The following is a 12,764-nucleotide window of genomic DNA, read 5'->3' as shown; positions in this document are numbered from 1 at the left end:
CTACCTTCACGGAAAGGTAGGAAAAGGCTGTGAGACTTTAAAAATCCCGTGGATTTTACTATAACTTCAAATTCAAATGAAAGGCAATGTGCACTGAATAAATAATGCTGACCAAAAGAAGCACTCCCTAATGTTCACGAGCTGTGACTGCCACTTCTTAAAGCAAGCTAATAAAATGTATTTATGATTAGGAATTAAAAGGACTTTCACTTTATGCATTTTTTCCTAAATAACAATTGTTTCTCATTTAGCATGTCATTGTTATCACATCAAGCAAAGTAATGGACATAAATTCTCATAATGAGGATACGTGAAAATAATAAGATTGCTAATTAAAATAAAAGTATGGTTACTGGTTTTATAATGGAAATTAATGTGGCAATATAAACAGTGGAAAAAAAAAAAAATCCTTAAAAAAACTTTAATCTTTAAATTCTGGAAGCCCATCCAAAATACCCTTCAGGATGACTGGACATTTCCCTGATGATCTCATTAAGTCAACCTCCCTGTTAAACAGCCTTTGAACATTCAGACTTGAACGATGTCACCAGGAGACTTCAAAGTAGCCTGTTCCTATAGCTATGTCCAGGTGTAAAATACTTAGCTTGATGACTGGGGTGGGAGGCGGGGGAGCAGGAGGACAGAGAATGGGAAGGACAGAAATGGCGTCTCTGCTCATGTTTTCTCATTATTACGTTAAAAATAATGTATCGATCCTTAAAAGTTCTCAGAGCATGGGAGCAACTTCCCCCTCCAAAAAAGCTCAGAAAATGCACTATATAAAATGAACATTCATTCATTCAACAGATGTTCTTCATCGACTAAACATTTGAGGTTTCTTTTTTTTAAGCCATCAATTCACTTTATTTTATTGTTGTAGTCAGGAAATGTGAAAATCTTGGCAATTAAATATAACACCAATTTAATTCTTACTCATGCTTTTCTATCCAATTATACAGAATGATTAATTTCAGTTAGTATCATCAATATTGTAAACTCCACCAAATCACAAAATATACTATGAGGAAAGTTACAAATGTATAAGGACCCACTGGCAAATGTAGAATTTTACAAAGTAATCTCTGTATTTATAAAGTAAAAGCCCTAAAAGAGGGAGAAACCTACATTAATGGAGAAGAGTGATTCGAGCATAAGTCCAGAGTGCTACTTAGTAATTTTACAGATTGGAAGGAAAATCAGTGCAAAATGTGGCTCATATAAAAGATTATTTGCTGTTTCCTTTTGGGCTAAAAACTAATGATGTAAGAGTTAACAGGGCATAACCCAGCATTTCCAAAGCATGTTCCAAGAAACACCAATTCCCATGAGTTCTTCCTTATCCTTCCCTGCAACCCAAAAATAGCTGCATTTTCAAACAAGTCTGGAAAACCATGTATCCTATTACCCGCGCCCGCATCTGGGAATCAAAGAATAACAACATATTATAAGTTCTGAGGAGTTCCATAGTAAAGAAACCGCAATTGTATTTAATCCAATACTTCCCAAACTCAGACAGTCACAAAATGGTTTTTTCTCAGCCACTCCTATTAACATCCTGCTAATTCCACCAAGATTAACTGATTTTGAAAAATTCTAAGTTAAAAAGTAAAGTGCAGAAAATCAATAGCTAATTTAAATTTTTATAATTTACAAATATCTTTCCTTTTCATCTCTCTATTCTTTTTCTCCTTGCACCTAAGGTTCCAGATTTGTTATGTCTCTTCCTCCAAATAACTATTTTCCACTTCTAAAAATGCAGTATGAAGTACACATCAATGATAGCTATGCAGAACTTCATGGTCTCCATTAAAAACCAGAAGATAAATCATTTCTTTTCTGGGTTTTAAATAATTTAAGTGAGAAAAAAACACCTGATTTCCTAACACACTTCAAACAAAATAAAGTCCCATGAGCCACTTCCCTAAATGATCTCTTTTCTTCCCATACAAGTATCAATTTATTTTCCTTGACAGATAGAATAAGGAAAATATGATGAAGGCAATTAAATATATTCCCTTAGAAGAAAGTCCAACCCCTTCTTTCATATGAACAGGCAGGACCAGACAAAATTTTAATTAGCTATCCACCCCTCGCCCTACACACTTCGTTATTTTTTTTTTTTTTTTTTTTTTTGAGACGGAGTCTTGCTCTGTAGCCCGGGCAAGCTCCGCCTCCCGGGTTCACGCCATTCTCCTGCCTCAGCCTCCGTAGTAGCTGGGACTACAGGCGCCCGCCACCTCGCCCGGCTAGTTTTTTTTGTATTTTTAGTAGAGACGGGGTTTCACCGTGTTAGCCAGGATGGTCTCGATCTCCTGACCTCGTGATCCGCCCGTCTCGGCCTCCCAAAGTGCTGGGATTACAGGCTTGAGCCACCGCGCCCGGCCACACTTCGTTATTTTTACACTTTCTTTTAAACATTTTCAGTTCTAATATCTACGCTGCCAAATACCTGGGAATTAATCAACAAACTGAAATATGAAAATTAATCCCTAAAAGTTCTGTGATCATAGTTAACCATAATTCAATAGAAGAACATTTATATTTGTTAGTACACAAAAGAAAAAGCCATGCCAGGAACAGAAAACAACTTGAAGCAAATAATAGTTTGTAACAACTCAGCTTAGGTTCCAATTGAGCCACTTAATAAATAAAAGGGCTCAAGGACTAGCAAAGCTTTACGAAAAGTTACCCCATTCAGTACTGAGTTTTTAAAATTAATGAAGTTGGTGCCATTATTTACTCAAACAATATTACACAAAGAAAAACAGTAACAGTAATAATTTATGACATACATCTCTTCTCCAATCAGTATCTGTGGTATTTAATAATTCTAAACTCCCTGCCTTTAATTAAGGGCTTTATCTCTTTAATGATTTATTTCATATTCCTGAAGTTATTTTAACTAGCACAGTGAAAAACACTAAACATAGATCTAATTCTCTAATTTCATATTTCTATTCTTAACCCAATCTAATACATTGACCAAGAAAATGTTTTAGTAGTTTAAGAAATCACAAAGAAAGAGAATTTCTATCAGTCACTTAAGCGCAAAACAGTAGCAAGAGACAGGGTTTTAAAGTCGGGAAAACAGTTTGATTCCTTGAACCATGACTTGTTCACCACATCATTTTGGGCAAATTATCGAAGCTTTTTGAGCTTTAATTACTACATCTGTAAAGTAGGGATATAACTATCTACTTTGCAGAGGTCCCACAAAGTTAAATGAGAAAATACGAAGGTGTTCAATAAACAAATGTCCTTCCTTTTCTGTTTTTTTTTTCTCCTTTCTCTGGACAGGAGTCACGTATTCTGTCACCAATGTGTTTTCTACAACATGGTTTAAAAAAAAAAAAAAAAAAAAAAAACCTGCTAAGATTCTCTAAGTGTTTAGTATTTCAACCAGTTTTACGCTGTTCAGGATTGGCTGCTCGGTTTATGCATAATCCAATACCCTCTGTTTTTCCTCTCTAGCCTTTCTGGTATTTGCCTTCAGATAAAACAACGTTCTTAAGTTCAACAAGAAAGAATATATGGTGGAAATAAAGGGTCCTAAAGAAAGAAGTATGGAGAAACAGATCCGAGGTCCAGGAGAAGAGCAGTGGTGATGAAGTAGTGTATTTGCCAAACTAATTCTGCGCATTAAGGTCTCCACAACCCCCGTGACATCTGTCTATTTCCTATGTTCCTGTCAATGGAGAAACACTGGCAGTCCATGTGTAAAAGGTGGAAAAATAAATTATCAATGTATGCATTTTAAACACATGAGTGTTTGTCTTTAGCAGTTATATAAATATAAAAGATTTGTGTATAGAGAAGGTAGACAAAAGGAAACAAAGCATTTGTTAAAGGAGATTTTTAGCTAATTTACAAATTTCATTTAATTATATATTCTTTCCTTCATTACGTGATAAATCAAATATTGGCTGAAAGAGTAAATAGCAAAATATCTAGAAACTTATTGTACTAGAAATTTATATACTAAAAATGAAACATTTACAAAAATAATACAGGGTTTTGCAGTGATCCATACAAGTTAGGTCCACTGTTCCCCTAGGAAAATCAGCACTCTAAGCTCAACATGCTTTCATGCTGGAGATCTTTCAGCACCTCTTTTCCAACTTTGAGGGATTATTTACAAATGTCACTGTTTGGCAAAGAGCAGGCAGATGACATCTTTCTTATTCTATAGTAAATGTGAAATTTGATTGACTGATCCTGTATTTGTGACTATACCATATGACAGACTTTCCCACCTGGGAGCTGACTCACGTGCTCCCCTAATAACTACGCAGATTCCACTAAAAAGGATCCTACATTCTAGCAAGTGAACGGATTCCTGTGGTACCAGACTTACCCATTGTGAGTTACAAGGCACTGCCTCAGTCCCAGCTTTCGGAAAATATCCACCACAATCTCCATTGGGGTGTGGTCTGTCACTGTAAAAGGGCTCATGTCAAGAATGCTTCGAAGCTTCAATGGCCGAGGACTTTCTGCTGGAAGAGATGGGGTGTGCTGTGCAAAACACACCCGAGAACTGCCAACAATACCTTCTTGTTTTTTCCTGGCACTTTCTGAAAAGAGAGGGGAGACCAACACCTTAACATGGATAGATTTTCAAGTAGGCAACCTGTTTATTCAGCAATAAAAAGAAACTAATGTATCCTATGACTTCTGATCCCTTCATTTTTTCCTATCTTCTCCTTAACCAAGAAAGGAGTCAACTGAAAAGCCACTTAGCAATTTTTTATATTTGATTGAATTAGAAGTCAACAATAATATATCATCTTCATGGAAGAAAGTATTTTTTGATAAAGTTATATCATTGTACACTTTTCTTTACTGAAGCTGTTTTCTAACTTGGGGGCTAAGGAAGTGGGTTTGGAATATGGGATTTTAAAACCTGCACAGATTCTGAGCGCAGTTTATTAAAGGAATCCATCATCAAATAAAGCCTGCCTCTGCTGAATGTTACTTATTCTGCACTGGAGGTGGCACTAAAGAGAGTTTCATCCTTGCTTTGATTATGCTGCGTCCTCCATCCCTATGAATTAGCTGGTTCTTTTTCTTTTCTCATGTTAAAGTATGATTTTCTAGAAGAGTCATGAACATTACAGATGAGATGAAGCTACAATTATGCATATAATGCACACAGACTGATTTTGGGGGGTTGTTTTCTTTGTAAAGGCTTTGTTAACTTCTCTCCAGTGTGCTCTGCTTCAAGTTCTTCTGTCCTGCTGCCTACTTCCACTCTACCGTTGAAAGAAAGAAAAAAAAAAATCTGAATGAAACTGGTGATTAAAAAAAAAAAAAAGTCCTAGACAAGAAGTGGCAAAGACGGAGAAAAGTTCAGAGATCACACCAGACGGAGAAGGAAACTCAATGAAGAGAATCTGAAAATAAAATAGTCATTCGGCTTTACGTTTCTACTTTGAGTTAGTATTAAAACTGAGTATATACAGATATGATATTTGTTATAGTGAAAATATTTTGGCTGGCCATGGTGGCTCAGGCTTATAATCCTAACACTTTGGGAGGCCGAGGCAGGAGGATCACATGCACCCTGAAGTTCAAGACCAGCCTAGGCAACATAGAGAGACCTTGTTTCTACAAAAAAAAAAAAAAAAAATTAGCTAAGCATGATGGTGGTCCCAGCAAATTGGGAGGCTGAGGTGGAAAGATCACTTGAGCCCAGAAGTTCAGGGCTGCAGTGAGCCATGATCATGCCACTGCACTCCAGCCTGGGTGACAAAGCGAGACTCTGTCTCAAAAAGAAAAATTATATTTTGAACACAAATTTTACTATAAAAATATTTAAGCCATAATAAGCATCAGTCCTAAATTGAGAAGCAGATATTACTGCAAACAATGCACTGCTTTTTACTCCTTTTGAACACTACAGCCTTCTTAACTATGTTCTAACACATTTGAGTAGGAAGGCACTAAGTAAAGCCCCAGCAGCTAGTACTTACTCGACCACCTTAAAAGCATGATCAGGCCGGGTACAGGAGCTCACGTCTGTAATCCCAGCACTTTGGGAGGCCAAGGTGGGCACATCAACGGAGGTCAGGAGTTCAAGACCAGCCTGGCCAACGTGGTGAAACCCTGTCTCTACTAAAAATACAAAATTAGCTGGCATGGTGGTGCATGCCTGTAATCCCAGCTGAGGTAGGAGAATCGCTTGAACCCGGGAGGTGGAGGTTGCAGCGAGCCGAGGCCGCACCATTGCACTCCAGCCCGGGCAACAAGAGTGAAACTCTGTCTCAAAAAAAAAAAAAAGATCATAGCATAGAAAAGAAGTCCATTAGCAACTGACATAAATGATTTTTGAAAAATACCCATTAAGTTGCTTTAAGCTCATAACAATCTAACAACTGAATCGTGTCTGACAACTGAATAGTGGAGTGTAAAACTACTAGAAGTATCATTAATGGATTCACAAAATAAGACGTAAAGTGTGACATCAATAGTATAAAATGTGGATGGGGGAGTAAAACTCTATAATTTTTGTATGCAACTTTTGTTGTCACAAGAAATATATAGTCAAATTCAGAATGCTCTAAAACTACAATGCGGTTTGTAAATCATTTCTAACTCTAGTATAAAAGTTGAAAGACAAAAGAATTAAAAGAACTACAGCAGGCCAGGTACAGTGGCACGCGTCTGTAATCCCAGCTGCTCCAGAGGTTGAGGAGAGGGGATTGCTGAAGCCCAGGAGTTCGAGTCTACCCTAGGCAACACGGAAGACCTCATCTCTAAAAAAATAATAACTATAGCTAAAATAATTCATTAATAGATATACAACATAAAAAGATATGAAGTGTGATATTAAATAGAGTAACGTTCTGAATTAAAACTAACCTCAATTAACAATCTTAAACACCGACAAAGTAACAAACATTATATCATCAATGAAATTATACTTATTTAAACATTTAATAACAAAATATGTAATTTTAGAAATTTAAAAAGAATTATTTAATGGAAAGTTTCTCCTACATACAAAGTACCAGAAGTGAACATTCAATCTCTTTGACTTAAATTTGTCATTTAAAAAATAACACTTTTCGCCAGGTGTGGTGGCTCATGCTTGTAATCCCAGCACTTCAGGAGGCTGAGGCAGGTAGATCGTTTGAGTCCAGGAGCTTGAGACCATCCTGGGCAACATGGCAAAACCTTGTCTATACAAGAAATACAAAATTTAGCCAGTCATGGTGGTGCGTGCCTGTAGTCCTAGCTAATCAGGAGAGTGAAGTGGGAGGATCACCTGATGCTGGGGAAGTTGAGGCTGAAGTGAGCCAAGATCGTGCCACTGCATTCCGGCCTGAGAAACAGGGTGAGATGCTGTCTCAAAAAAATCAATTACTTTTAATCTTTCATTTCATTTGGAAATCGTTAAGGAGAGGGATTTTAGATACTCTCCCCACACAAAAAAAATCTGAGTTAATTAGCCTGATATAATCATTCCACAATATACACATGACATAAACATACAATTTTTATCAATTAAAAAGAAATAAAATGTAAAAAACAAGTATTACTTTTACATAAATACAGTTTTTTCGTTTGTTTGTTTTTAGAGACAGGGTCTCACTCTGGACTCTAGGGTCCCAGGGATCCTCCTGCATCAGCATTCCCGGTAGCTCGGACTACAGGTGGCATCAACACACTCAGCCAATTTTTTTTTTTTGGTAGAGACCGAGGTCTTGCTATGTTACCCAAGCTGGGCTTGATCTCCTAGTGCCAAACAAGCCTCCCACCCTGGCCTCCCATTTAAAAATATTTTTGATGCTATTCATTCAAGGGTCTTTGAAATAAAGAACATTACAATTTTCATTTTCTTCATTTTTAAAAGAATATTTTTGGTGCTGTTCATTCAAGGGCCTCTGAAACAAAGAACAACATTAGTTTTTATTTTCTGATATAATTCAGGCTTTTTTTTTTCTTTTTTTTGGAGACAGGGTCTTGCTCTGTCACCCAGGCTGGAGTGCAGTGGTGCGATCTTGGCTCACTGCAACCTCTGCCTCCCAGGTTCAAGTGATTCTCCTGCCTCAGCCTCCCAAGTAGCTGGAATTACAGGCATGCACCACCACACTCATGTATTTTTTTGGATTTTAGTAGTAGAGGTAGGATTTCACCACGTTGGTCAGGCTGGTCTCAAACTCCTGGCCTCAAGTGATCCACCTGCTTCAGCTTCCCAAAGTGCTGGGATCACAAGCATGAGCCAACACACATGGCCTCAGACATTTGTTTTAAAAGTCTCAGCATTCCTGTTGTAATGGCCCTAAGTAATCTGAGACATCTCATTTGGATCTAATATTTTACAACATTCTGCTTTAGTATGAAACAGGGGAATCGATCTAGTTTAGCATATTTCAACCATCTTATTTTATGAGACAGCATGGAAATATTTTGTCCTTCAATAAAATATTTATCATTATATAAATTATATGTATTATATAACTATATATAATACATACATTTTTAATTTATATAGAGACCTGTACACTAGGTTTTCTATATATAACCTATATATAATGTGATTATGTTAATATTTATATAATTATATAATTTATATATAATTATATAAAATATTTACATACATAATTTTCACATATAGATATGTACTTTTAATATAGAGAGAATATATATCTCTCCCATATAAAAATTACATATATAAACATATGTAATTTTAAATTTATATATATATAAAAAAAACATAGTATACAGGCCTGTTTTTCCCACTTAAAAATTAAACTGGGAAAAATTACAGTTAAAAATTAAAACTTTACAAAAACATACATGGGTAAAACATTTAAGGTGTGCTTAAAAAGTCATGTGACTAACATTTCTGATGACATGGCTTGACACCTCACCTACAGAAAGCACCCTCATTCCCTTAAACCAACATTATCTCCTATCTCAATATTCTCTCTCTCAAGACAGTGACGAAACTTTAAAAAATACATCCACACAATCAGTGGGATAATGAATAGTTTTTAATTTCCACACTTTAAAAACCTGCCTGGCCTTTTCCTCCTAAATTTCTATGTAAATACTGAAATTCTGACCTCCTTTTTCTTTTCTTTGGCTGGCTACTAGTAAAAACTAGAGAATGGGAATCTTAAACAATGATATTATTTTCTGACTAGATCTAGCCATGGTAATGGCTAAAAAACTAAAATGCTTGAATGGAGCCAAGCATGACAAAATACTTTGTCATCAGCGCTGGCAACTACTATTGTATTAGCTGAGTAAAATTTAGAATGATGGGATTGCTAGGCCTTGAAAAATCCTTCCAAAGCTGTAGCCTGTTCCCAAACTGAACAAGCTGTTCTCTGTAGGACATTTTTTCTTTTTCTTTCTTTTTTCTCTCTCTGCCTAATGGTTCTTACAAATTAAAGACTTTGCAGTTTGATTTGAGAAACACTCCCCCATATACACTGTCTGGTTGTGTGCCATTCAAATGGCACAAAAATTATTTCTAAATCCTTTTGCAATGGCCACAGGGGTAAGCTGGAAGGGAGATGATATGCTCACAGGAATGACCTTTCAGACAGACCAAAGGCTTGACACTTCCATTCAGGGTCAGTACTAAAAACTGGGGAGTAACAAAGCAATGGCTTGATGTACCTATCCTCAGTCACTTTTTAGCGGTTGGAGGAAGAGATATAAGATTGCACCAAAAAAAAATTAAGTCTTAATGGCCTCCTCATCAATACTGCAAGACTATAAGGTAAAGAGAAAAACAAATTTTAGAGAAATACAACTGTAGAAAGTTTATCTCCAAGAAATATACTATGGCTAATACCTTTAACTAGTACTTTCAGGAAATTCTGCATAAAACACAACAGGACTGATACATTATACTTTTTCAACCTGGCATTTGATCAGAAATAAAAATCTCAGTGATAGTCACTTTAAATCATTTATTATAAATTAATATTATAATCCTAACTCCGAAGACTGATAAAGCAAAACAGTGTTAAAAAAGAGACTGATGAAGATGAGATTTTCAATAACTTGTATTCCAATAAGCCAACTTTATTAAATACAAGAAAGTATTTGACTGAATGCATTTAGCTAAGGTCTTACATTACATGCTATTTTGAATAACCAAGATCAACTACCAAGGCTTTATTGGAGTGGGAAAAGAATCTGACTCCAATTTCTGGTACAATGCCAGATCAAAAGATAAAACTGTATTCAGCAGAAAACCATCCACTGAAGCATACCTTCCTTTCCTAAAGAACAGAAGATTTTAAGGGACATAAAATAACGTCCCTTGCCCCCACAAATCCAACCCATTAAATGTTATTGCTTATTGCTTTCCTTTCTTCCAGAAATCCATCTCATATATACATATATACATTTTTGAAAGGGTACCTATTGCAATTGTCAGGTCTCTTCTGAGGGCAAATCCCACTAATCTCTGAGATTCTTTTGACATTATGACAGGAAATCCATTGTAGCTGGTTTCATTAATCATGTTTTCTATGTCATCCACTGTCATATTGTCCTGTGTCAGGACAGCTAAGGGAGGATCGTTCCTTCGAGGTCTCATGACGTCAGCAGCCAGGGTGGTGTGAGTGAATTCTTCTTTTGCATCCAAGAAAGGGTATCCATTTAATCGGATGTGCGCTTCATAAATGCCTTCCCTGCCAAAGGCATCTCCAACCCATTTACTGGTCATGACTGCAGCCATAAGGGGAACAATATATTCCAAGCCTCCAGTGAGCTCAAAAACAATAACCACCAGGGAGACAGTCATTCTTGTCACACCACCTGAAAACAGTAAGCACCCACTGGTCAGGAAGGACAGGATCCTCATCATTACATTGTATTAGAATTTTTGCAGTAGGCAGTTAAAACCAAATGGCAAATATAACTCAGTCAGGGAAAAGCATATCATCTAAAACTGCTACTCCTCTTTTAGGACAATAATCACTACTTTTAATAAAATCTAGAGAAACACCAATTTTCTTTGTTTATAACAGAGAAGACTATTAAAATAACATTTTAAAAACCTGTTTATTTCACATTTTAAAAAATCAAAGTTTATCAACTAAAACGATTTTGCCATTTTCGTTTACTGCTGTAGCAAAGACATAATTTAAGCCTTATACAAGCTTATTATTCTAATTATTAAGGAATTTGGTAAAGGACATCATGGTTTTCTTTGCTACAATCTACAAATTAAACTCATATATGGGTAGAATGTTAATATAATAAATTTCTCCTCTAAATTTTTTTCAAAAAGAGTAAAATACTTTGATGCCTTTGATTTACATTAACGATGCAAGTAATATCCACCCACAGAAAACTATTTGGGCCGGGCACAGTGGCTCATGCCTGTAATCTCAGCACTTTGGGAGGCCGAGGCAGGAAGATCACTTAAGTCCAGGAGTTTGAGATCAGCCTGGGCAATACAGTGAGACCCTGTCTCTACAAAAATAAAAACTAAAAAAAGTAGCCAGGCATGCTGGTGTACGTCTGTGGTCCCAGCTACTTGGACACTGAGGTGGGAGGCTCGTTTGGGCCAGGGGCTTGAGGCCGCAGTGAGCTGTGTTCACACTACCTATGGGATTCTCACTGTTATCAGCTCAGTCCAAGCCCTCATGACTATTCCTTTTTTACTTTGTAAAGATTTGGGGTCTCACTCAGTTGCCCAGGCTGGTCTCAAACTCCTGGGCTCCCATGATCCTCCCACCTCAGCCTCTCCAGTAGCTGGCATTACACACATGTGCCATCATGCCTGCTATTCCTTAATTATAATACCATTTTCTCTGACCGCCTTGACTCCAGGCCCCATTCCCACTGTATAAGCCATGTTCCCTGGCTAATCTTTCCTAAGTACTATTTTTATTGTGTTGCTCTTTTGCTCAAAAACCTACCAGGGCTTGTCAGTTCATACTGTATTAAGCTCAAGCTCTTCCCTTTGTTTTTTACCTAAAAATAGAAAGGAGACAGATCCTACCATATATTACATACCTACCCTATGCCAGGCATGTCCTAATCAGTTTACAAAGACTTGTTTTTCAAACTAGGCACTTATTTCACCAGGCACTATTATAACAGCTTTACATGCATTTTATCTCATGTAATCCTCAAAACAATCCTAGCAGATCACCAGCTGTTATTCCTTTTTACATACAGAAAATTAAAACTTCAAGAAGGAACTTTCTCAAAGTCATCAAACTAAAAATGACAAAGCTAGGACTGCCACAAATCTGACCAACTTCAAATATAAAATCATCCTGACATTAATCAGGTTTCTTGTCTTTTCATAATCCGTTCCTTCTCACCAATCCAACTTCATTTCCCAAAAGTACCCAAAATGTACTCTCTACTTAGAGTCAATTTCTTCAAAGCCTTATGAATACAAAATTTATTCCCATCCTAGTTCATCTTCACATTATAATCTTCAACAAACTCACCTTTTCTTTAAATTCTGCTAATCTTTCAAATAAAGCTCATGCCTATTCTTTCTGAAGTACTTCAGCTCTTTCTTCCCCTATATTCCTACCATACTTAGACTCTTTTAAACTTGTATATATTTGTTAATATTCCTCACTATTGTATTCTCAGTGTTCATCTTGTCTCCTCAACTTGATTAGAGTTGAGATTGGGTCCATGTTCTTTTTGTATTACTACTCACTGTATCTAGCATAATGCTAAAAAAAAGTGGCCACTTAATAAATACTTGCTAATTCGGTGAAAATGATTTTGTCCTTCCCTTTTAATTGATAATACATTTTAAAAGATCA

The 12,764-nt window shown here is 36.4% G+C and overlaps 1 protein-coding gene across 4 annotated transcripts in view; it reads right to left on the bottom strand.

Moving 5' to 3' along the window:
- CLCN3 (chloride voltage-gated channel 3) overlaps window positions 1–12,764 on the bottom strand; it is a 102,432-nt gene that overhangs the window by 5,778 nt on the left and 83,890 nt on the right. For all 4 annotated transcript variants that reach the window (XM_008000246.3, XM_008000244.3, XM_008000248.3 and 1 more), the window contains 2 exons: window positions 10,384–10,782; window positions 4,355–4,571 (listed from right to left, as the gene is read on the bottom strand). In XM_008000246.3, the coding sequence (XP_007998437.3) occupies window positions 4,355–4,571; window positions 10,384–10,782 (616 nt within the window). The remainder of the gene's footprint in view (window positions 1–4,354; window positions 4,572–10,383; window positions 10,783–12,764) is intronic.

Source organism: Chlorocebus sabaeus, chromosome 7, assembly GCF_047675955.1.
Source record: "Chlorocebus sabaeus isolate Y175 chromosome 7, mChlSab1.0.hap1, whole genome shotgun sequence".
Lineage (NCBI taxonomy): Eukaryota > Metazoa > Chordata > Mammalia > Primates > Cercopithecidae > Chlorocebus > Chlorocebus sabaeus.
The sequence above is the reverse complement of the archived record's forward strand: the minus strand, read 5'-3'. Positions and strand labels throughout refer to the sequence as shown.